The 24,459-nt window shown below is 49.3% G+C and overlaps 1 protein-coding gene across 16 annotated transcripts in view; it reads right to left on the bottom strand.

Annotated features, from left to right (window-relative positions):
• The window catches only part of Zmynd8 (zinc finger MYND-type containing 8), a 94,783-nt gene that overhangs the window by 51,519 nt on the left and 18,805 nt on the right, over nucleotides 1–24,459 (bottom strand). For 8 of the 16 annotated variants that reach the window (XR_004770607.1, XM_027423386.2, XM_027423393.2 and 5 more), the window contains 3 exons: nucleotides 10,058–10,206; nucleotides 4,441–4,659; nucleotides 1,199–1,312 (listed from right to left, as the gene is read on the bottom strand). Coding sequence is in view for 15 of the 16 variants with exons in the window: in XM_027423386.2 (XP_027279187.1) it covers nucleotides 1,199–1,312; nucleotides 4,441–4,659; nucleotides 10,058–10,206 (482 nt within the window). In the remaining variant the exon portion in view is untranslated. Of the gene's footprint in view, nucleotides 1–1,198; nucleotides 1,313–1,409; nucleotides 1,611–4,440; nucleotides 4,660–10,057; nucleotides 10,207–16,067; nucleotides 16,207–17,507; nucleotides 17,644–17,666; nucleotides 17,688–24,459 lie in introns of those variants that run through there. The other 8 variants (XM_027423403.2, XM_027423388.1, XM_027423395.1 and 5 more) reach the window with 5 other exon arrangements.

The raw sequence follows: 24,459 nt of genomic DNA, 5'->3' as shown, positions 1-24,459 counted from the left end.
TCCCCCAGACAATATATTTCAGAATACATCTCCAAGACAAAGCCTGTTTTTGTCTTGCTTTTGTTTTGTGTATTATTACATCTATTTATTTAGTGTATGTGTGTGAGTACGGACATGTGAGGGTGTGGTGTGTGTGTGTGTGTGTGTGTGTGTGTGTGTGTGTGTGTGTGTGTGTAAATCAGGGGACCACTTTGGGGAACTCTACTATCATGCAGAACCTGGGGATGGAACCCTGGTCAGCAGACTTGGCAGCAAGTATCTTTACCTACTTGCAGTGATTCTGTTCTTTTGAAAGAGGTTTAATGGGCGAGCCCTAACCCTGAGTCTACATTCTGTGAACTTAGAACACAAATGCAAAGGAATTTCACTAGAGCGTAGGGTGCTTTTGTACAAACAGAATGGAGGAGCCCCACCCAAAATGTTCCTTGAATTCATCTGTAGGAAAAATGCAGTAAGTAATTTTAATGTCTTGAGGCAATGGAGGAGAGAGCGTTTCTGTGCCAGAGTCTGGCTTTGGCCATGGCTAGACTGAAACCTGTTTAGAAAGAGCAGGGTGGCCTTGAACGTCTGCCTCCCAAGGTGCTGGGACATAGACATATGTCACCAAGACTGGATTTAATGTTTTTTTAAAGGTACATTTTAAAACACAATATATTTTGGGAATGAGGATGGATAGGGCTCAATAATAGAGCAGTCTCCTAGCATTCCCAAGGCCGTGGGGATTGAACCCAGGGCCTTGAAAAACAAACCAAGGAATTATTATTCCGACATTTTCCTGAAGCCACCATAGAAAAACCACAGCACTGCTGGTGCAGTGGAGGCTCTCAGGAAAGACAGCCTCACCCAACTAGGAGAGCTCACTGGTTCAGTCTCACTACACTAAACTACACTTTGTCCTCACACAGTTTCACAAAGGCCTGGGGAGAAGCAGAGTCCCTCCTTGGCCAATGGGGTTTGGCCACTGTGATTTTGACCTCACAGCTCTTCAGAAACGTCCCCAAACCCATCCTACTAGCAACTGTCTCCTGATTAAACTCTCCCAGGACAGAGTATCTTATATCTGCAAATACAGGAAGTTCCCAAGAGTCTGCCTGTGCGCCTGAAAAGCAAGGCCACCAGGAACACACAGGACATTAAAGGAACAAAACAGAAGCCACCATCGCCATTATGTTCACAGCAGCGGGAATAGTCCTCTTACCCCTGGCTGCTTCATTTTCTGAATGGCAAACTTGAGCAGGTAGGACAGCTGTTCAATGGTCAGCATCGTCATGGCTTTGCTCTGTGTCTCGATGCATTCTGCTACTGTAATCTTCTACAAGTCAAAAACCACACACACACAGGTCCGTTAGGGGGAAAACACATCACTGCCAAGGCATTTGTTCTCCTTCTATTTTTGTTAATGCACTCACATGTAAATGCAATTCCCATCTCAATGAGAATAGCTATTGGTGTTGGAATAGCTGTTGGTCCAAACTACCAGACCAACGCGAACTGGATCCGTGGGCAAAGTTGTCAATCCACATATACGGTATCAGGAAGTGATTTGGGCTGATGAAGACATGATGATCTGAGCTGGGACCTGGGTAGGTGGCAGACTGCAACCTTTGCGTCTTAAAAATTGAATTTGAAAAGAAAGGCCACAGAGAGTGGATGGAGGGAACTGCAACACAGAATGTGCACTCAGCAACTACCATCCACAGCCCCTGGGGCCCTAAGCTGCCCTGAGCAGACGAGCACACCAGTGCGGCCTTTCTCAAGGATGCCGCTGGTGCAGCAGGGAGATGGAGCTCCCTGCAGAAGATTTAGGGAAGGGGGTCAGCCAATGAGAAACATGCCTCATTCTCCATGCCCAAGCCACTGTGGGCATCCTACAAGAGGCAACCTCCCTTTGTCCTTTCCTTGTTTTAAGACCATCTCACTATGTATACCAGGCTGGCCTAGAATTCAGTTGGTAGACCAGGCTGGTCTCAAACTCACATAAAGACACCTACCTCAGCCTCCCAGGAGCTGGGATTTAAGGAATGTGCTATCACAACCAGGGTTCCTTTTGCTCCTCCTTTCCATTTTCTATTCCTTACCTTTTTTTCTTCTTCTTTTCCTTCCTTCCTCCTCCTTCCCTTCCTCTTTTCTCTTTGGAGAAAGAATCTCACTGTGTAACCCAGGTTGGCCTCAAACTCCTAACCCTCCTGCCTCAGCCTCCCACGTGGGCTTACAAGTGTGTGCCACCACAGCCAGGTCAGAATGGCCATTTCATAAAGAAAAGACCCAGCAAAACAACTGTACGCAGAATGCTGCAGAAGCCCCAGACCAGACCTCGGGGGCTCTGAGGATTATGTGGCAGCAACAACAAAAATAGCAAATCCTATGATGTCAGGCCTATCTGTGGAAGGAGAGCTAGACATTTTCTCCAATTAATTTGGAACCAGTTTCCATCTGTCACATCTCTGGGGCCTCCCAGTGAACTCCCAGTGTGGCTGGTTGTCAAGAAAAGGGCCACACAGAGACACGCAGAAACTGACAATGGTACAGAGTACACAGATTGGGCCCGTTTTATCTTTTCAGCTGTCTTTCCAATTCACCCCAGGGGGAAAACTGAGGGCCCTGAATATGAACACACAGCAGGTGCACCTGCTTGCTTAAGTGCAGTTTCCTTCCGAGAGCTACATATTTGCAGTGGACATCTAGAGAGTCACCTGCTCACCCGTCATGCCCTCCTACAACCTCTATTCCTTCCTCTTTCCTAACAGTGACTGATTTGCACAGCACAGAAGTCCCAGTCAAGCTTTTTCAACAGGGAAATCGGTGAGCAACGCTGACCAAGGAGCCCAAGGGCAAATCAGCTGGAGAACACTGGGAAAAACTCTTCCATTTGATGAAAGAGAAGTCAGGAGGCATGTCATCCTCTCAGGGAAACCACCGACTATCCACACGATACCTAAGCCTCCAGCAGCAATCATGCGTGTGGCCGAGGGGACAGAGATGAGACAGTAAGCTTGCTTCTAAACAGCCTGGCTGACCTACCTCACTGGCTGCTTCCCACACATGATGGTCACAAGCTCTGGTGTCTCAGCCACCGTTCATTTGCAAGCATCACTTGCAGAAAAGGCAGCCTATCTCAACCTCTCTCTATTTGGTGGCTCAGACAACGGGGGAGGGATGTACCAGACAGAAGAAAACTGCTGGAGGCTCAGGGACCCACAAAACTATGGGGAAGCAAACCCAGGTCTAAACACGGGAGGGAGCTGCCAGCACAGAATGTGCAAGTCTGTCTGGAGTAACCCCGGGGGAGCCGTCAGCCAGCTTTGGCTGTGACAGAGGCACAAGACCCCTGCAATGCCATCATCATTTGTTTTGAAGTCTAATTTATTTCGAGTATTTCTTCTTTTTCTCCTTTCCCCACCCAAGAGTGGCATCGCAGGTGTTTTCCTGTACTGAGTTCTTCCCCCACACACATCTAGGAGGCACCTCCTCTCACACACAGGAAGCAAATCTAATGCGGTGCTCGGTGGAATCCCAGAGGCGTTCCACATGAGATGGTGTGTGCGACTGACACTTGCTTGCAGCCGGGCAGAGAGCATCAGCGAGCTGCACAGCACAGAGGCAGCTCCAACAGTCGGTTTTCCTGGGGGGTCAGCTCAGCTTTGCTGCTGATGAGATGCTGGGTGGACTACCTTCAGCCTTGAATGCACAGCCACAGCTCTGAACCTGAGGCTTCCTCTGCCCAGTTGTCTCCCCTCGGGTCCTCTTCATCTCTCAGTGTGACCTTCCCAGGCCTGGATCCTTAAAGGGGTGACGCCCAGCGCCTCAGCTCCCTCTCTCATCTTGCATCCATTTTCTCCACGTTTCTTCAACCTATTTATTATAAGTAACTGTCTTTGGGGCTTTGTCCTCTTTTGCCCAAAACAGGGATGATAATAACAAAGGGTTATCCTCTCTGTCCAATGGGCTGTTGAATCCCCAGCACTGGAGAAATACTTGTTGCATGAAGGAAAACATGAGACGGTCACCACGTGGAACACACACACACCAGAGAGTGGTCTTCCCAGCCGGGCTACGGGTGAGGACTCGCGGCAGAACGAGGGAGGGAAATACAGCACAGGACCTTTTCAAAAGGCATCGCCAACCATTACAGATCGACAAGGTCCCTGTCCAAGGCACTCACGGCAGAAGCAGCAGAGGCACAGCCGCAGATCTCAAAGCACTCCCAAGGCTCGTGAAGAAGCAGGGACAGGCAAGGCGACATGTCTTCCCAAGAGTTGCCCCACTGCAGCCAGCGCGGAGGCGGGTCCCCAGAGGGAGCGGCCAGGGTAGAGCAGGCAGGAGGCAAGACATTTCTCTTTCCCTCTATTTGGATTATTTGAAATTTTTAAAAAATAAAAGGAAGAAAAGAGAAAGGAGAGGAAATGAGGCAGGTAATGAATTCATTCATCGGGAACTAACCTCACATTCAGGACAAAACCAGTCCCCCTCTGGTTCCGATGTCAGTCTCAGACACTTAGCGTGATAAACCCGGGGACAGAGCTCACAGCAAAGGACTTGTCCTTCCCGGTGACAAACCCAGCAGTAGAAGTCATTCCGTCCGTCCTGTGGTACAACATCAACAGGGTCTGTGGTGAGTGGCTGCTTCATATAGTAAAACGGACCATGTCTTAGCTCTGACTGAAATGTAGGCAAGAAAGACAGGTGGGGTTTCAAAACAAATGTGGTTTCTTAGCAGTAATTTGCACAAGTACATCACAAACAACATACCAACATCACACACCTCACAAACTCCCTACACAGCTAGGCCACCTCCATTTCCCAACTAAATACAGCAGCTGTGTTTAGTGGCTGTGAAGCCACTTGCCTCTGTGTTAAAAGGCCAGAGACTGAGAGTTAGTCACTAGGTAGCCCCAACATACCCAAATGCACAATTTAACTCCCCCATTAAGCAGCTGCGTGACCCAGGCCATGTCCCTCTCCACCTCCTGGCCTCGATTTTCTCATCTGTAAAATGGGGTTGAGAGTCCCAACATGCTGGTATTAAGTGGTGGCACAGCCACTACTTGCAGAAACTGTGAAGAGCCCAAGAAGCATCAGTCCAAATTTGCAAAGCTTATGTAAGTTTGGCGATTTGCCCTGGTGTGCTTTAAATAGCAGGTATTTGGAGGGTAGAAACAATTAGATTTGGTTCACACCAAATTATCCTCCATTATTTAAGCCTATCTCCAGAGTAGAAAGTGTCTCCAAGAGGCTCCTTTGAGCAGGGTGTTTGCATCCGCCGGGAAGCCTGGTCACTTAATCAGAGCCAACAGCGGCAGAGAGAGGAAAGGGCAAGCCACCTCATGGGAACCAGACACCATCCTGCAGGGCAGCGTCTGGAAACATGTCTCTAGAATGAGACATTTGAGAACACAGCAAAGCCAAACACAGAAAAACCTTCAGAAGCAGCCCCGACATGACTGTCAAACGGCCTAGTAAAAGCTGTGTGACCTTCAGAACCCACCCGGAGACAAGGAAACAAGATTGCCTTCGCAACAAACCCACAGATATTATATAGATATCACATTTACACAACACAAACTCCCTGCCAGTAAAATATTACTATTTCCTCCAAAAAGACCGCATACTGACTCCATACTGCAAATCCTGATAATATGAACAGGCAAAGCAGACTGTGTTTGTGACCATGTCTCAAAAACAAAACAAAACCAGGGCTGACAAGATAGCTCAGCAGGTAAAAGTCGTCTGACAACCAGTTTGATCCCTGGAACCCATGGAACAAAAGGAGAGAACCCCAACACACACGTACACACGCACGCACGCACATGCATGCACACATACACACTCACGCTCACACACACATACACGCTCACGTACACACTTTGTTTTTAATTTTTAAAAAGTATGTGTTGTGAAATGAACAGTGGTCTCCTACTACATTTTTTGGTAACAACAGCTCTTACTTACACACACATACTTCTACATTTTTAATACATACCGAATATGAAAGCTACTGTTATATTTTGTTAACTAAAAATCTGATTTCTCACCCTGATGGTGGTGGCACACACCTTTAATCCCAGCACTCAAGGCAGAGACTCTGTGAGTTTGAGGGCAGCCTGGTCTATAGAGTGAATTCCAGGACAGCCAGGGCTACACAGAGAAACTCGGTCTTGAAAAACCAAAAAAAAAAAAAAAAAGTACATTTTTTTTTTCATTTTTCAATATACTGCAGCAACCAAGCTCAAGGACACCGTGTAATTTAGCAATACCCCATCTCAATAACAAAAGAGCCAAGCCAAAACTCAAGGATCAAATGGGATGGGTAACCTAACACCTGGGTCCACTAGGTTCAACTGGACATTTCTTGTGTTTCTTTGATGGCTCAGAAGTTTCCCCCAGGCTCCATCAGCCAAGTGACTGTGCTCTCTTCAGAGACCCGCCCAGTGGGAGCAGAGGACAGTCACCCTGTTGATCACACATTCCCCTTACAAGCTCCACAAAAACAACCTGATTAACAAATGTGAATGTTCTTAAAGGAAAAGCCAACAATTTCAGGTAAAACTAATTCTGATTTTCCTCTCCCACGAGTCTAAAGTATGTAGCCGGCCCTACAGCAAAGCGCACAGGCTGTGCGACAAGGGGATAATTGCAGGTTACAGAGTAAATGTTTTTATTCCCTGGCTCCTGCCCCAGGTCAGCTTAACAAGAAAATGGAAAAGACCTCTTTACTCTCTCCAGGGATGTTCTCATCTAAGCTAAAACTGACAGATGTTTTCTATTCGGGAGTGAAGGGCCAGAAACATGGCATGGCAAGTCCGGTTAGCACTGGCTGCTCTTCCAGAGGACCCGGGTTCAGTTCTCAGCACCCACAGGACACAATTTTAACAGTTCCAAGGGATCCCACACCTTTCTTCTGGCCTCCATGGGCACTACACACAATCAGGGCAAATACATACATTCAGGCAGAACTCCTACAGATGAAATGAAAACAAATAAATCTTTAAGGATAGTAAGTAACAAAGACAAACAGGCCATCGGAACTCAGTTTCCAACACCTACATAGTTCCTCACCACTTCCTATAACTCCAGTTCCAAGGAATCGGACCTCTAAGAGCTCCAGCATGCACGTGATCTACAAACTCATGCAAGCAAACACACGTAACTTAGAAATTTTAAAAATAACAGATAAGTCTCCTCTGAAAAAGCCAGGCATGGTGGCACACACCTTTAATCCCAGCACTTCATAGACATGCTGGGGCATCTCTGTGAGCTTCGAAGCCTACATAATGAGTTCCAAGCCAGTCGGGGCTACATAGTGCTGCTCTGTCTAAAAATGTGTAAATATGTGTGATCCCTTCAATAGAGTACATGAAAACTGCCCCTTTCTGCAAATGCTGTAAGCTAGAAACAACCAAGAAATCAAGGGCTCTCCTTCCCTTTGCCTGGTGAGCCTGATCTACCTTAGACAGTGCTTACTCGAGCCCTCTTGAAGATCTAACTGAAGTTCCAAGAGAAAGCCACTGACCTGACTACACAGTGAGTGTCCCCAACACTGGGAGCTAAGTCATGTGCCCTGGTAGAGCTGAGTGCCTTTCATCTTCAGCAACTACTGCTGACTAGTCCCCGGAGGCCAGCTCAAGCCCTGTGTCCCTTCACCCTCACCCTTCTGTTCCCACACCCAAAGTCTTCGGAAGCCATGGAGTCCCATCCACTGAGAAAACAGGTGACACAGAGCTACAATCACCACCAGCATGGAGCTGAAGCATTGCTGAAGTCAGTGAGTTTGGAGATAAGTCATGATCGTTGCTTTTGCTACTTCCTTGTATAAGACTAGGCCTTGCCAGGAGGTGGTGGTGCACAGCACGCCTTTAATCCCAGCGCTCAGGAGGCAGAGGCAGGCAGATCTCTGTGAGTTCGGGGCCAGCCTGGTCTACAAAGTGAGTTCCAGGACAGCCTCCAAAGCCACAGAGAAACCCTGTTGTGAAAAACCCAAAAAAATAAAAGACTAAGCCTTGCTAGTTAGATAAGCCAGGCTGGCCACTAACTGGCTATGAAACCTAGGTTGGCCTCTAATTTACCATGACCTAGGCTAGCTTTGAACTCTGATAACTCCAATCTCAGCTTCCTGAGTACTGGGATGGCAGGTGTGGACAGCCATCGCTTGGCTGAGAAAATTGCCTTGTATGGGTAAGGAAGGGAGGAAAGACGATGTTCACATGGTGGCAGTAACAGAAAGATAGCCAATTCTCAGAGGCCCAAGGACACACAGATGTGAGCTCACAACTCTGTAGAGCCCAGAGGCAACAACGATGACCTCAGGCGTCACCCTTAGGAAAGCCCACTACTTCCTTAAGACAGTCTCTCACTGGCCTGGAACTCACAAAGTAGGCTAGCCTGGCTGGCTAGTGAGTGCCAGGGATCCTCGTGTGTCCACCTCCCCAGCAGTGGGATTACAAGCAAACACTTTGGGCATTTTTACATAGGTTCCAGGGTTCGTCAAACTCAGGTCAGGTCCTCATGCTCGCAAAGCAAATTCGTTTACAAACTGAGCCCTGCCATAGCCCCTCTGTTCCTTTTTGAGTCTTCACTCCTACTAGCTATGGCAGCTCCCAGGTGACAGGGGCCAGGTGTCACCAGCCAGACAAACAAATGTAACCTCACTTGCCCTGAAACCCTGAAGAGGAAACACCGTGCTTCCCTTTACCAGAGTTACAGCCCCTCCCAAATGAGCATCTAACAGACGGCCACAGGCAGACATTTAACTCCAGATTAAATTAAATAAGAAACTCAGTTTCTCAGTCACTATTGCCCAAGAGAGCCACACACAGTTCGTGGCTCCCATGCCAGACAGTGTGGGTCTATAACTCTTTTTCAGATATTGGGGGTTTGTTGTGTACAAAGACCTTAAGATTGCTAGAGCCAGTGTCCCAGGCCAACCAGGGTTACAAGGAAGGAAGGAAGGAAGGAAGGAAGGAAGGAAGGAAGGAAGGAAGGAGGAGGGAGGAGGGAGGAGAGGAGGAGGGAGGGAGGGAGGGAGGAAGGGGAGGGAGATTGCTAGAGTCAACCTTCTTTTTCAAAATCTGTCACCTTGTTTGAATCATTAATTAATTAATGGAGTTCAATGAATGCCCACAGCAGCCCTGTGGACTGGGCAGTACCACAATCCTCATCTGAATGAGAAAACAATGGTGCACAAGAGGTTAACTTGCCCAAAGCCTCAGAGCCAAGGCTGAGCTGGCCACTCACTGTATAATTTGGAGAGTGAAAATAGATTTATGCTCAGAAACATATACTCGGGGCCTTAGGCATTTAACCATTGCGAGGCCTCTTCCAGTAAAAGCATGAATCTTGCTTACTTCAACCCTGGCCCGCCAGAGCCCACTCCAGCACTTGATAAAGCACAAAATGGATGAAAGAGCCGTCACTGCAGACTACGCCAGCATGCACCCTCACAGTCACAGAGGGGACGAACAACCTATCCCACCCAGTCCATGCACGGGTCTCTCTCACCTCCGAAGACTACCCAGCCTCAACAGAGAATGTAGAGCTAGAATATTCTTTAGACAAAATTCAAGGACAGCCTTTTCCATATAGCTGACAGAACTGGCTGCCACGGGAATATGTATGTGCACAGAGAGAAGGGACAGTAACCCACAACTAAATCTGGACTCAGACAATGTCTCTCCCACACTGACCGACATTTTACAGATGAGAAAATGGCCTCAGCCACGCAGCCCCCTCGGGCAGCTGTCTTAGCCCAGAGGGAAGGAAAACACTGAGACCACCAAAAGCAAAACCAAGGAAAAACCCCAGTCCATTCCCAGAACACTGCCCTGCCCACCCCACCCCACCCCACCCCAATCTGACTTATAGCTCTATCCTGTCCCCAAAACAGATCTGAAACCCCACTGAAGAAATTTTTGCCCAGGCCTCTTCTGAACTGCCCTTTATGTAAATGACAGCTAGCGCTAGGTACCCTGCTCCATCAATGCCAAGAACCCAAGCTGCACCACTGCTGCCTGACCTCCATCACACTGTTACAGAAGCCACTCACTCCTGGTGGCTCTTTTACCTGCTCCTTATTGCTACTGTTCAGTAAACCGGGTTTCTTTTTCTTTTTAATGGGGCTTGTGGATGAGTCCTGGGGTGAATGGCCATTGGAGGAATGTGGAGGGCTGGGGAACTTCCGTTTCTGGGCTGTTCGCTCTGTAGAGCCAGGATCTGAAAGAGACATAGAAGACCATGTTTAAAAAGCTGTCAAGGAGGCCTGGGTCACTTGGAGAGGGTGTGAAGGTGACACAGTCACACTCACCCTGTCCCCAAACTCCGAGTGACATGTCAGTGTTTCCCTCCTAGAATCTACCCATCTCTTCCTTCAGGACAGTCAGTCTTTCTTCAGCCTACATAACATTTATGTAAACTCTTAACTCGGTGCCAAAGTACACAAAAAAGGAAGCCTCAAAACACCTAGACTTTTTTTTGGGGGGGGGAGATTCTCTTTAAAAACAAAAATAAAAATAACAGAGCAAGGCCCATAGGCCCTGGTGGCACCTGCTACAGCTGTGAAGCAATCGCCTGTCTTCACATGGGAAGCTATCATCTATTTTTTCAAAATAAAACTACACCCTTCCCTACTACAGCCTTGGAACAGCCTTGGAGACAAGGCCATGACCACAATTTGAATGTGAGAAATCCCCCACAGGTTATGTATCTCAACACTTGACAACCAGCTGATGGCCCTGTTCCTGGCAGCTGTGGTATATTTAGGAAATGGAGCCTCACTAGAGGACATGGGTCACCAGGGGGTGGACTTTGACATTTTTGAGCTAGACTCTGCTTCCTGTCAACTTTCTATTTCCTATTCAGGAGATATGTAGATGTGAGAAGCCCAACTGCACACTCCCACCACCACAGATGGAGCTACCTACCACCAGGCCTCCTAAGATGGCGGGCTATATCCCCTCAAGATGGAAGCCAAAATAAACCTTACCTTCCTTAGGTTGCTTGTCTCGTATTTGGTCATAGCAACAAGAAAATAATACATCAAGTTACAAGAAGTAGTCACAAGGCAGAGATGTTGCTCTTACAAGCAAGAAACACTTGTCCATCCCATGCCCAACAGCAAAATCAAGACGAGCAGAAAGACGCTCTAAGGAAATATAGAGCAACCAGCGCTGATTCACATTCATTCAGACATGATAAGACCCTCCCACTGGAAAGTTGTCATGCCCCACCCAACTCCTCCAAAGGCATCAAAACAACACACTGATTCCCACCTTAAGAAGTAACACTCTGGGCGGTGGTGGCCCACGCCTTTAATCCCAGCACTCGGGAGGCAGAGGTAGGTGGATCTCTGTGAGTTCGAGGCCAGCCTGGTCTACAGAGTGCCAGGATAGGCTCCAAAGCTACACAGAGAAACCCTGTCTCGAAGAAAAAAAGAACAGTCACTGCAGTCAAGCTGTCCTTGGTTCCACTTGCCCATGTCTTTTATTTACCATCCACCCATTATTCACCTATAAGAGTCATAGTCTGCTCATGCTCAATGGTAAGCGTGTTAGCCTGGGGACAAGACAAGGGTACACTATGAGACACTAGGAGCACAAAGACATCAACAGATGCTCTGCCTCAACCTTGTCCTTTACTGCTATGACTAGACACGAACTTCAGTGGCTGTGAACAGAAGTGGCTTAATGCATGGCAGCCAAGTAACAGAATATTCTTTGGCCATAAAGAATGTTGAGTGCAGAATGAAGAGATGGCTCAGCAGTGAAGAGCCCTAGCTGCTCTTCCAGAGGACCTGGGTTCAATTCCCAGCACCCACATGGTGGATCACAACCACCTGTAAGTCCATCACCAGGTGATCCAATGCCACCTTCTGACCTCTGCAGGAACTGCACACATAGCGCACAGACACACAGGAAAAACACTAATATACATTTTTGTAAAGATTGACTTACTTACTATGTAGACAACATTCTACCTCCACATATGCCTGCAGGCCAGAAGAGGGCACCAGATCTCATTACAGATGGTTGTGAGCCACCATGTGGTTGCTGGGAATTGAACTCAGGACCTCTGGAAGAGCAGTCAGTGCTCTTAACCTCCTAGTCACCTCTCCAGCCACCACTCATATACATTTTTAAAAGAATGTTGAACACAGCCAGGAGGCAGAGGCAGAGGCAGAGGCAGAGGCAGAGGCAGAGGCAGAGGCAGAGGCAGAGGCAGAGAGATCTCCACGTGTTTGAGGCCAGCCTGGTTGACAAAGTAAGTTCTAGGTCAGTGAAACCCTGTCTCAAAATGAAAAGTGTTGCAGTTACGGAAATGGAGAAATGGGTGAAGTGCTGGCCATGCAAGTAGGAGGGCTCTGAGCCCAGAAGCCATGTAAAGTTGGACATGGTTGCCTGAATCTCTAATCCCAGCACTTCTTTAGCAAGATGTGAGGCAAACAGGAGGATTCCCCAGAGGCTCATGGACCAGCGGGCTAGCCTGGCATATACTGTGACAAGCAAAACATTATCTCAGACAAGGTGGAAGGAGCAAGCTGTCACCTGAGGCTGTACTCATACGTCAACACGAGTGCAGGTGCGCATGCACGCACAAACACACACACACACACACACACACACACACACACACCACCATGGGTAAGAAAGACAGGCGTAGTCACCAGCTTTCGGAATTACAACACTCCAGAGGCTGAAGCAGAAGGGTTGCTGGGTCCCAAGCCAGGCTGGCTAACAGAGTGCCACACAATCCCAACCCCTCCCCACTGAAAGACTGATGAGGCAGTGCAGAGGGTGCCATTTAGTGGCAAAGCATGTGCCCAGCAGGCACAAGGCTCCAGGCCCATTCTCAGCACCAGAAACAACAGCAACTTTGCCATGGAAGATGTGTGGCAATCTCTGGCCTGGGTCCAGTTACAAAACAACATATCTAGTGCCAGCAGGAAGCTCACACACCCCTCCTCAAAAAGATGCAAAACACTTACGTTACTCCAGGGTGAACACCAAAGTCCAGTTGGGAGGACGGGGTGCCTCAGGAGGAAGGCACATGGGAAGGGATTATTTTTCAACCATATACCCTAGTGTACTGTATTCATCATGTACCCAAATGACTTTATCAAAGTAAGGGAAATGAAAGGGATTTAGAAGGCTCAGTTTCACATGAAAAGCAGCAGGTGCAGGCAAAAGGCAATAATGAGTAAAATAGGGAGGCATTCCAGATAGAAGTCACAGAGGGATAAGTGGGGGCTGGGATGCTGAGGGGCTCAGGAAGGAGTTTGGGGCTTGTTCCATGTGGATCTAATAGACCCCATTATCTCTGCTCAAGTGTCAAGAGTCTACACACTTAATGCAGGTGACCAGGGGACTCACAAGAATGTGTCTCAAAAGCAATGATACTCTGGCCAGTCCAAACCAGAAGCTGACCAGACAAAGGTTATACTTAACAAAATCTCAGCTAGTGGTTACGTTGAGAGAAGCTTTGACAAAGATGGACAGTAGCCGGGCGTTGGTGTTCTAGGGTTTCCCCGGGTTTCTTAGCTGGCTTTGGAAACACCTCAGCCTTCAGGCAAACTCAATCCCATTAGGAGCCCCAAGGGCTGTGGCAACAAAAAACAGCCCACCAGGAAGGGGGTTAGATAGGGCACCTTGAACCAGAGCAGTGCAGCCTCAGGGATGATGCATCAGCTCAGACAGGCTCTAGGATCCACCCCTCCAAAACCCCCAGTGCGGGCTATGATTCTTATGACCAGTGGCACCTTAAAATATGCAGCTCACTGGGCCTCACCTGGAATCCACAGAATCATGGGCCCTTAGAGGAGAGGGCTGGGATTCCTGGGTTTGAGAGGCTTCAGGGTACATACATGCTTGAGGTGAGGGTGGAGGTGTCAGCTCATATGGTTCACACACATATGAAATCCCCTATGTAGGGTTGCTATGGGACTCCATGATTAGATGGAAAGGACCTCTCAGGGCCTCGTCTGCAATATGGGAGTCCTTGGATGGCTCCACTGAACATCTTAAGAATCCAGGAAGTAAGTACATGATACCACTCTGTATGCAGACAGTTTCCTGAACTTGAGGGGTGGGTGGGAGTAAGCCGTGAGTCACCTTTGCCAAGATGTCCTAAAGAACAGAGTTGTGTTCAGATGGAGGCACTTGCTGTGGAGCACAGAAACCAGCTCTCAGGGCTCTTCTCTGGGTACCAGCTCCCACCCACAGTCATTCTATGGAGTACGCAGGTGAACAAGAGTTCCTAGAAAGAAGCCCTGTCTACAGAGACTGACTGACTGGAATCAGTGACGTGAGTTGGAATGATGCAAGTCCACAGTCTTATCCTGGGCTAGCCATTTCACCACTCTCTGCTCACCTCTTTGTCAAAACTGACATCCTGTGACTGACAGATAAAAACCTTTTACAATCTATTAATGTGGCAAACCACTAGCTTCCACCAACCCAAAAACGAAGAACATCAGATAGCACCTGAGGCCTATAGGAAAGCTCCCATTCCCCACACCCTCCTCCTCTTTGATGTTCCCACCAATGTGTTCTAAACTTGCTTTGGTTTTATGACTTTGTTCTGTAAAACTATAAAAAAAAAAAAAGTCATGAAACTGCTTCTACATCAGACCATGGAATTTGGGGTAACCAAAATCATCCCTGGGCTATGTAAACGTGCACACATCGGGGGAGGGCAAGACAGGAGAACTGCAGTCTTTCTTTGAACTTTAGAACACACTTGTAAGCAATCTACGCCTGACAACGGAGTTGCATCTCGGCCTACTAGGAAGCAAGTGACTCCACCCAATTACTGAGACTATGGGTCTGTCTCAAAGCCGCCCAGGTCAGAGTATCCCACACCTTGTCTCAGCAAAATGTAAAAACTTCAATCCAAGCTGGGCATGGTGGTGTACACCTTTAATCCCAACACTCAAAGACCATGGCAGGCATGGATCTCTGTGAGTTCGAGGCCAGCCTGGTCTACAGAGTGAGTTCAAGCCATTCAGAGCTACATAGTTAGAACTCATCTCAAGCAAACAAACGAATCACCTATTTGCTGTTCCAAATACACCGCCTCTCCCTATCTCCCTAGGGCTCATGGACACCCAGCAGCTGTATCTAAGAGCTAAACCTTCAGGTGCCCTCCAAGAGCTTCTCATAAAGACTCTCAGCAAGAAAAACTAGGATATGCCACAGAATACCAAATGGCAGGCCAGCCCTACGGCTTAAACACCCTCCTGCTCCACAGGGAACCCGGCATCCGTGACTGTACAGTAACCCAGCTGTCGTCATGGTAATGACATCACCAGAAGGACCTCTTCCAGAAAGCTGAGTCAGATTTTTGCTTCTCTAATGACTTGATTCTGATGAGGCTACATTGCTCATCTATAAATCTGGAGTGACGATACACTGCCACTGCGGGCTATCTCCCTGAGAAATGGTTCACCTTGCATCCAAGAAGGTTTTTTTCCTCCCCTTCCCCCTTCTCTGGATTAGCAGGATTCTATTAGGCTGGCCCTGTGCCAACCCCTGCCTCCAATCCACCACCACCACCACCCCCCGCCACCCCACCCCTGTCAAAATAAATCTGGCTCTGAATGTGTTAACATGGGTGAGGGAGCAGGGCCGCTTTGTGGGGACTTCTGTATGCAATGACTCAGGAACACAGCCTCGAGTGAAGCCGGCACCAGAAACGAACCCTGCCTGAAGTCTCAGTAAGCAGTCTCCTGGGTATTAAGAGCTAAGCATGTGATGTAATCCTCCCAGAGCTCATGTCTTATGAACCACTAGAAATAATCACCCTCAGCAGTTCCTGGATGTCCTCTGACTTAAGGGACACCTCACCTCACAATAACCTGGCCACAAGCGAGGCCCTGTTCAAACTGCTTCGAATTCATTTCCCACTCACCCAAGACAGTGCAGCTATTACCAAGTGATGGGGCCAGGATTTGAACCCAAGCAGTAGAATGACTGACAATATTCCTGACTACCGTGGGACAGGGCCTTTGCACCAGAAGGGTACAGTCAGTCCTCAGCTGGGGATGGGGGGGCTGTTGACTGGGTCCAGACTCCATCACTCACCCCACTTGCTTTTGCTTTTCAACTGCAGGGGAAGGAATGGAGACAGGAAGGACCCCAGCAGAGTCTCACAGATGACGTCATCCTCTCAAAGGCAGTCTCTAGGAGCACCAACACCCCCACCACCCCACCAAGGCTGCATCAGAACCTATACTATGCTGTGAGACTACAGACTTCTGAACCCCACCCCACCCCTCCCCCAAACCACACTTCCCCCCTCCACATGGGCCTGGCAACCCGCCACACCAGGCACCACCCACATCCATGTCTAGGACCTGAGTCAGAGCTCTCCAGGGTCTATGCAATGACACACCTCACAGGGAGCCGTTTTTTTTCCCTGGGGAAAGGAGTCACCAAGCCTAAAAGTTGGGAGCTTTGTGTGTTTTTGTGGGTGTTGAATTTCCTTAATGATGCATACAGCAAGTCCACCGGTGCCCAGGTGCAAAGAGCACTGGGACAGAGGTGACAGCACAGGGCTGGCCCCATGCCAATGCGCAACTTAATGAAAAAGGGGGAGCTGGAGAGACAGCTGGGCGATTGAGCACTCATTGGCTCTTCCAGGACCGAGGTTCCAATTCCTAGCACCCACTCTTACCGGATGAGCCTTCTCTCCAAGGCCCGGATTCTTTTTTAAGAAACAAGGATCCTCCTTACTCGTCCCTCCCCTTCCCCCATCACTACCTAGTCTAAAAGGAGCTCGCTCTCTTCCCAAGAGCATAAATAATGAAAAACGCTGGCCTCTATCAAGAGGAAAGCAAATGAGTCCTGAACATGGTTTCAATGACTGCACACACTGGAGAGATCCTGGGTACCGCAGAGGCCTCTGGGTCAGGAGCAGCTGGAGCACCAAGTATAGGCCACACTCCTAGTAACTACCAGGCTCAACACTCCAGCTTCAAACAGGACCACCCGCGGCCAGCTCTCCCAGAAGTGGCAAAGGGAGCCCCTCGTTAATCATTTCCAAAGCTATTCCCAAAGACAGAGAGAGCAGGTACCCAAAAGGGCCTCCCTCCCCAGGAATCCCTGGCGCTCCCCACTGGGTAATTACATCATAAAGAAACAAAAGCCCAGAACTTCCTCCTCTCAAAGAGCAGAAAACAGATGCAAAGAATGGGGGCAGGGGCTAAACTGTCCCTCTAGCAAAGAATGTGGGCGGGAGGTGGACCCTGTGCTTGGCAAGAGCTCCCTGGATGACCCCTCACTCTCACAAGAAGCGTGGCTTTAGGTAGGCCCTCAGAGACCAGGCTGAATGGGCCTGCCAGCGCTGGAGCCAGAGGCACCCGGGCTCGGTAGGAAACAGGGCCTAGCAGCTGCTCACCCAGAACCAGGAAGTGGTTGGAAGAAGGAGAAAGGTCACTCTCAACTTGGGAGAAAATGTTACTTCACCTAGAGGCCTCCATACCAACAAGTGACGGCCAGACCCAACAGAGGGTGGGTACTTACCTGCCATAGAGGCAGCTTGGTCGCTCAGAGAGCCTAGCCCCTCTGTTCCAAAAGAGAACAGAGGCAGACTCCCGGCAGACATTCCTGCTTCCGGCTGCTCGGCGGCCTCTCCCAAGGGGAGGAGGAAGCAGAGAGCACAAGCTGAGAGTCACCACTTACCAGGCCAGCTCTGGTCTTAGAGGCATTAGATTGCACAGCAGCACAAGGACACCTTTGCAATAGGGCAGGCAGAGCCTTGCCTAGAGTCCACAGGCTTTGGATCTAATTTATCACCCCCCGACAGCAGTGTGGCTATGCAGGAAGTCGTCCACGCACTGCACCCAAGAGCCATTTATTATGGTAGGCGTGAAGGAATACACACAATCGTGATGGCTCTGAGGACAGGTTGGCTGTGGGAGAAGGGAGGTGGTTTGCATTTTGAACGTGTTAATATTTTTTGTTAGGTGTTTGCATCTCCCTTTTCTCCTTCTTACCACATAAGAAGCTAGCAGGCAGTGCCCACAGTGGCCTCCACACTCTCTAGGCATCAAATCAATGTGTAAAAGGCTGAGCTGGACAGAAACTGCTACCAGGCTGGCAGATGGATGTGTTTAGCCCTCAACCACCACAACCATAGCCTGGGCCTTACTTATCCTCAGCTACAAGACCTTGGTGCTTTCCTGCTTGGGAAATACCAGGCTCTTTAAGACAGTAGAAGAGGTAATCCCACCATGGTCTCCTAGTCCTGACACTGCCTCCATCATGGGTGCCCAGCTCAGGTCCTTCCTTTGACCCTCCCAACACTGCTGGCTCTGGAATGGGATTGGTACCCAGCTGGGCATTCATCCCCCCCACCCCAAGTGCGTGCCTGTGGCTCGTGGGCTGCAGTGAGGGACTGCAGCAAGGGAGGGCCTATTCAGACACAAAGGCCGGAACTCTGTCTCAAGAGGCTGAAGCTCAGAAGTGGGCTGGGGAAATAAAGGCACCTCAGAAAAGAGGGCAGATGAAGGAAGAGGGGCTGCTGGGAACCAGGCCCTGCTCCCCACAAGCACAGAGGACTCAACCTCCAAAAGTCACCCTAATTAGGACAAAGAAAATGCCAGAAAACAAGGGGGAAGGGACAGGCCTTCCAGGCAGCTCGCCTCATTCTTCTGCACAAACTGACTTTAGATGCAGAAAGTCCCCCGGATTACCCTGGTGAGAGGGGCGCTTGCCCTCCCATCCCCGGAGCTCTCAGGGCGTGAGGCCTGCCCTGCAGCATGGCTTGGAGCATCCCAACACAGGAAGCAGGAGGGAGAGCAGCCAGACAGTGGATCAGGCATCCCATGGGTAAGGGCGTGTAGGAAATCCTACTGGAAAGGGCAAGAATCAAGCAGAGTGCAAAACAGAAGGCCACAGGGACCCTGAATTTGCAGGAATACTTAAACCAGAAAATGGAGGTTCAACTTATCTTTCTAATGTGTTTACACATTTGCGTGTGTGTGTGTGTGTGTGTGTGTGTGTGTGTGTGTGTGTGTGTGTGTGTGTGTGTGTGTGTGTGTGAGTGTGTGTCTGTGTGTGTGTGTGTGTCTGTGTGTGTGTGTGTCTGTGTGTGTGTGTGTGTGCGTGCGTGAGTGTGTGTGAGTGTGTGTGTGTGTGTGTGTGTGTGTGTGTGTGTGTCCGTCCTCTACTTGTTTGAAGTTGTATCTCTTGTTTGCTGCTGCATGTGCCAAGCTACCTGGCTCAAAAGCTTCAGGATTCTCATCTTTGCCTCCCCCCTCACTCCCACCTCACAATGGAGACACCAGGGTCACAACTTCCCTCAACCACAAACAGCTCCGGCATTAAACAGTTCTGGGGATCTGAACTCAAGGCCTCACAATTGTGAGGCAAGCACTTTGCCTACTAAGCCACCTCCCCAGCCCCTGAAATATTTTTAAAGGTTTATTTGCATAAATATGTCTGCAGGCCAGAAGACAGCACCAGATCTCATTATAGAGGGTTGTGAGCCACCATGTGGTTACTGGGAATTGAACTCAGAACCACTGGAAGAGCAGCCAGTGCTCTTAACCACTGAGCCATCTCTCCAACCCCATGAAATTTTTTTCTAGCTACCGAGAATATGGCGACTTTTGACTGCTCACCATAGCAAGGATAGCCACACTTGTATCTTCAGCATGGAGTGCAAGGAGACAAGGAACACCACCAACTAGATGTCATTTTCAAGGGGCTCAGACAGCCAAAATAGTGTAAGGTAGTGGTTCTCAAAGGGCAGACACATTTTTGGTTGTCACAGAGGGTCAAGGACACTTGGGAGTGGGGAGCTATACAGCATCCTTCAAGACAGAGGGGCTGCACCCAAACACCCAGCACTGCTGAGGCTGGGAAGCCCTGGTATCTAGAAACTTCCAGCGAGCTACCTAGCAGGACGGCCCATGAGTCAAGGCACCACCCACAGCAGCTGGTGAAGTCAGTGGGAAGGTACTTCCCAGACATCCGGACAACCAGGAAAATGAAGGCTCTGCTCTCTCAGGAGGGCAGCCAGAGACAATGGCAGTAGCAATGGCCACTGAACATTTACTATCTGGGAGGTGCTATGCCAAAGATAAACAAATATAAAATCACTACAATTCTGCCAGAAGGTGGGCTCTGAGTATGTCCATTTTATGAATACAGTAACTGGGGCCCAGAGAACAAACTCTCTCTGGTGGGCATGGGAAAGGCCAGGGGTTGTGAATACAGGCTGGAGAGAGGGCAGGGCCAGGGCAAAATTTCTCTATTTCTTCCTCAAAGTAAGCTCATTTTAGGCCCAGGCTGTTTTTAAATATTGTGTTGGGGGAGGCGCATCTACCACATGCATGCCTGGTACCCACAGTGGCCAGAAGAAGACATTGGGAGTCCTTGGAATTGAAGTCACAAATGGTTGTAAGCCCCCATGTGGGTGCTGGGAATCAAACTTGGGTCCTCTGCAAGAGCAGCCAGTGCTCTTACCAAGTGTCAGAGCTATTATTTATGAAAAACTACTTTAAGAATTTGGGGGGAGGGATTCCCAGAGAACTGGGTGGTGGTGGCACACGCCTTTAATCCCAATACTTTTGTGACAAGCCACCTCCCCAGCCTTTGACATTTTTTTTTATAGGCTACAGGGAATACAGAGGCAGAGGCAGGCAGATCTCTGTGAGTTTGAGACCAGACTAGTCTGCTAAGTGAGTCCCAGGGCAGCCAGGGTGGTTACACAAAGAAATGCTGGGAGTGGTGGGGGGGATATTCCCCCAGAGCTCAGTGGCAGTGCTTCGTTCATTAGTTCAATTCAATCCAGGGAAGGAAGTGGGGGTCTCAAGAGTCTCGTGGCAATACAACCCACCTAGTCTGCGCTGCACCAGGTGCCATCCCAATACCCTCCTGCCCAGGCCAACCCTGGCAGCCTAGGTTCTGATTGGCAGCAGCCATGCTTGTGCCACCTGACACAGTTTGAAAGAATCCAAGGGTTGGGTGCCTTTGGGCAAGTTTCTTGATCTCTCTAAGCCCCAGTGAATTCAGCTGTTGCTACTAGAATCCACATGTGTGACGAGAGTACAGCTAAGTAAGTGCATGCACAGTGAACCACCAGTGACAGGGCTGAGTTACCGCTGTCACTCTCCAACTTATGGAGCCAGGGAAAAGACTCAGAAACGGCAAACCAGTTTCCCCAAAACTTGCTGTGCCCCCACCATGGCTTGCAACAGCCTACCTGGCTGGTAAAACCTCTCTGGCTGGCACAGTTCCACAAAGCCGGGCTAAAAGCCCCTCCAGGCTCAGGAGTTGATTTCCTAACCAGCTTGAAACTCTCCTATGCCCCATACTTTGTCAGCCAGTGCTCCTCTGAATGTGAGCTCCTCCTCTCAAGGCATGGGAGGGGCTGGCAGAGAGAGCAGGTCAGAGAGAAGTCCTATCTCAGGGAGCTTTGTCACAGCCTCTTCTCTGAGCTTCAGACCCGTGATTATTCATTCAGAATACCAAACCTAAAGCCAGCGTGGTGGTTCGTGCCTGTGCTTCCAGCACTCAGGAGGCTGAGGGAAGGGGATCTTCATGAATTGTTCTAGGCCATCCTGGGCTACAGGAAGTCTTAGGCCATCCTGGGCTACCAAGTGTGAGTGAAGAGGTATGCACAATTGTGCTCATCCAATCCCCTCACCCCAGGCATCATGACCTTCTTCCCTGTTCCGTAGTCATGTTTCCTTGGCACTCAGCTGGCCCCTCCCTCCATCTAGAATGTTCTGTACCCAATCTTCTCCACAGTAGCTAACTTCAGCCTGTGGCTCAAATGTCACTTCCAGTGGGCCTTCCCCGACACCCCAGCCTGCTGGCTCTTCATCACAATCCTTGAAGTTGTGGGGGTGTTTATTCTCCGTGACAGCCATTCCTGGGAACTGCCAGGCACTTACTCCCTCTGTGGCTCACTGGCTGGGTCTCCCTGCACCTGCCCTGCACAGTGGCCCACTGTTGAGCACGTGGCCTGGCTGATGGAAGATGCATGTCTGACCTACATCAGTCAGAAGACAAGGTTAAAGAAACTCTGAGATAGAGAGCTGAAAAGGTAGCTCAGCAGATAGAAGACTGGCTGCCCTTCCAGAGGACCTGGGTTCAGCTCCCAGCACCCACACAGCAGCTCAACACTGCCTCCAGCTCCAGGGGATTTGGCTCCTCTGGCTTCCACAGGTACCGACACTCATGTGTACATATCCACACACAGACACACACACGTCCACACACAATTTAAAATAAACCTTGGGGGGGAAAGGGGAGGGTTTGAAACAGGGTCTCGTAGTGTAGTCCTGGCTGCCTGGAGCTTGGTGTATAGGTTGGGATAGCATCAAACTCATAGAAATCTACCTGCCTCGGTCTCCCAAGTGCTAGACTAAAAGGCCTGGCTTTGAAAGAAAAAAAAATTGTTTTAAATAAAGGTAGGGTTACCATAATTATGCAGCCCAGGCTGGCTTTGAACTCATGATCCTGCTGCCTCAGCCTTCATAATGCTGGCTTTAGTCCTGTGCCATTCAGGTTGACAATCCCCAAACTACAGTGAGGATTAAGGACTCTGGGTGGGTAACTAACAAGCAGAGTCATATGAGGCCCAGAGGACTAAGAAGAGAGCTGCTGAGAGGGACCCAAGGTCCAGAGGGGATCAGCCAGGCCATGGAAGGGGAGCCCGGTTACTGGGCCAGAGATTGTCTACTGGATCCAGTCCACCCACAGCTGGAAACTACTTTTAAAATTTCAGTACACCAAGCCCTGCCAACTTGGAAAAGCAAGAGAGAGGAAAAGACACTCCAAATCAGGAGGCACAAGAGGGTCTGACCAAGAAACTGGAAGCTTCCTCCATTCTCTGCAGCTCCTGACTAGGGATCTCCACCTGTACCCCCAGCATAAGGCTCAAGAGTCTGTTAATCCCTGGAGGCCACAGCCTTCTACAGTGATGGTGGAAGCCTGCATCCTGCCTGCACCTCGCTGTCCATCACTAAAGTCCATACTCAGCCCGGGCTTGAACTACTGAGAAAAGAAAAATGATTCTGCTTATACAGATCTCAACAGTCACACGTAATTAGTAGCTGCCATTTGGGAGGGCCTGGCAGGCAGAGGGACACTTGAGAAAGGAGCAATCATCCCCACAGCACAGTGAGAGCTGAGGCCTGGGAATGGAGATTTGGACTTGCCTTTGATTCTTCCTTTCATCTGGCTTGGAAATTCTTGATTCTGTAGTCTGCACACAAACTCTTATCAAAGTTGACTCCTTTGGTAGGTAATTTAGGGCTCTTTTGACTTTGGAGTCTACAGGAGTCTGCTGGCTTATCACAATGTTGTTTATGTTTGGGGGAGTTGTTTTACAGTGCTGGGAATTGAACCCAGGACCCAGAGTTCAACATCTGCTCTGCCACTAAGACACATCTCTTGCACTCAAGAGACAGGTATATGTGTAAACAAAATGCTGGGGAATTGGGCGGGGGTTGGAGGGACCATGATCCACACACAACCTGGTATCTGTGGATACAAGTGAGGGATGGAGAAGGCAGTCCTCAGAGAGCCACATGGGAGAGTTAGAGGAGTGGGAGAGCTCCCTGATGGAAATGGGACCTGCAGGCAGACAGGGAAGATCCAGGAGGGACAAGTGAAGCAGACCTTCAATTCCTGCTCCAGATCCTCATCTTAAGGGAGAGAGAGAACTGGATTGCGGTTTTAGAGACAGCACCAGTGATGGCTGGGAAGGAAAGAAAACAGAGAGAAGAGGCAAGCAGAGAGGCTGTTTCCAGGACAGATATCTGAGCCTGGTAATTACTCCCAGGCACTAGATTTTGCTAGAAAAGAAGGCATTCTCTCCAAGATCTAGGGCAGACATTCTAGCCATTAGACAAAGTCCAGTTTGTTCTGGATGTCTATTCTGCACGGATAGGAGAAGGTTCGGTGGTAGGCCAACAAAAGGCAGGATTCAGTCTCAACTGCAGCCTTAAACCTTGGGAGGGCCAAGGAGGGAGTGCAGTAGGATGGCTCAGCGGGTAAAGGCACTTGTCACCAAGCCTCACCAACATGAGGTCAATCTCGGTGACCCATATGGTGGAAGACAAAAACTACTAACTTCCACGAGTTAGCTGCCTGATTTTTCACATGTGCACACACAGAATAAATAAAATGTAACCATAGGAGGAGGAGGAGAAAGAAGAGGAAGAAGAGGAGGAGGAGGAAGAGGAAGAGGAAGAGGAAGAAGAAGAAGAAGAAGAAGAAGAAGAAGAAGAAGAAGAAGAAGAAGAAGAAGAAGAAGAAGAAGAAGAAGAAGAAACCTAGAAAGGAAAGAGCCTGATATACAAAAAGGTCCTCTAGTCAAAAAATGGCTCATAAGATGATTTGAAAAGTTATCTATGCATGAAGCAGAGAGAAGAGCAATGAGGCTAGCAGCACAGGAGAGGGCCAGAGTCTGGGGATTTCAGGACTGTACTCATCAATAATAACCAGGGAGGGTATG

The sequence above is a fragment of the Cricetulus griseus genome, chromosome 6 (genome assembly GCF_003668045.3).
Source record: "Cricetulus griseus strain 17A/GY chromosome 6, alternate assembly CriGri-PICRH-1.0, whole genome shotgun sequence".
Taxonomy (NCBI): Eukaryota; Metazoa; Chordata; class Mammalia; order Rodentia; family Cricetidae; genus Cricetulus; species Cricetulus griseus.
This window is presented reverse-complemented; position numbering and strand designations above follow the sequence as displayed.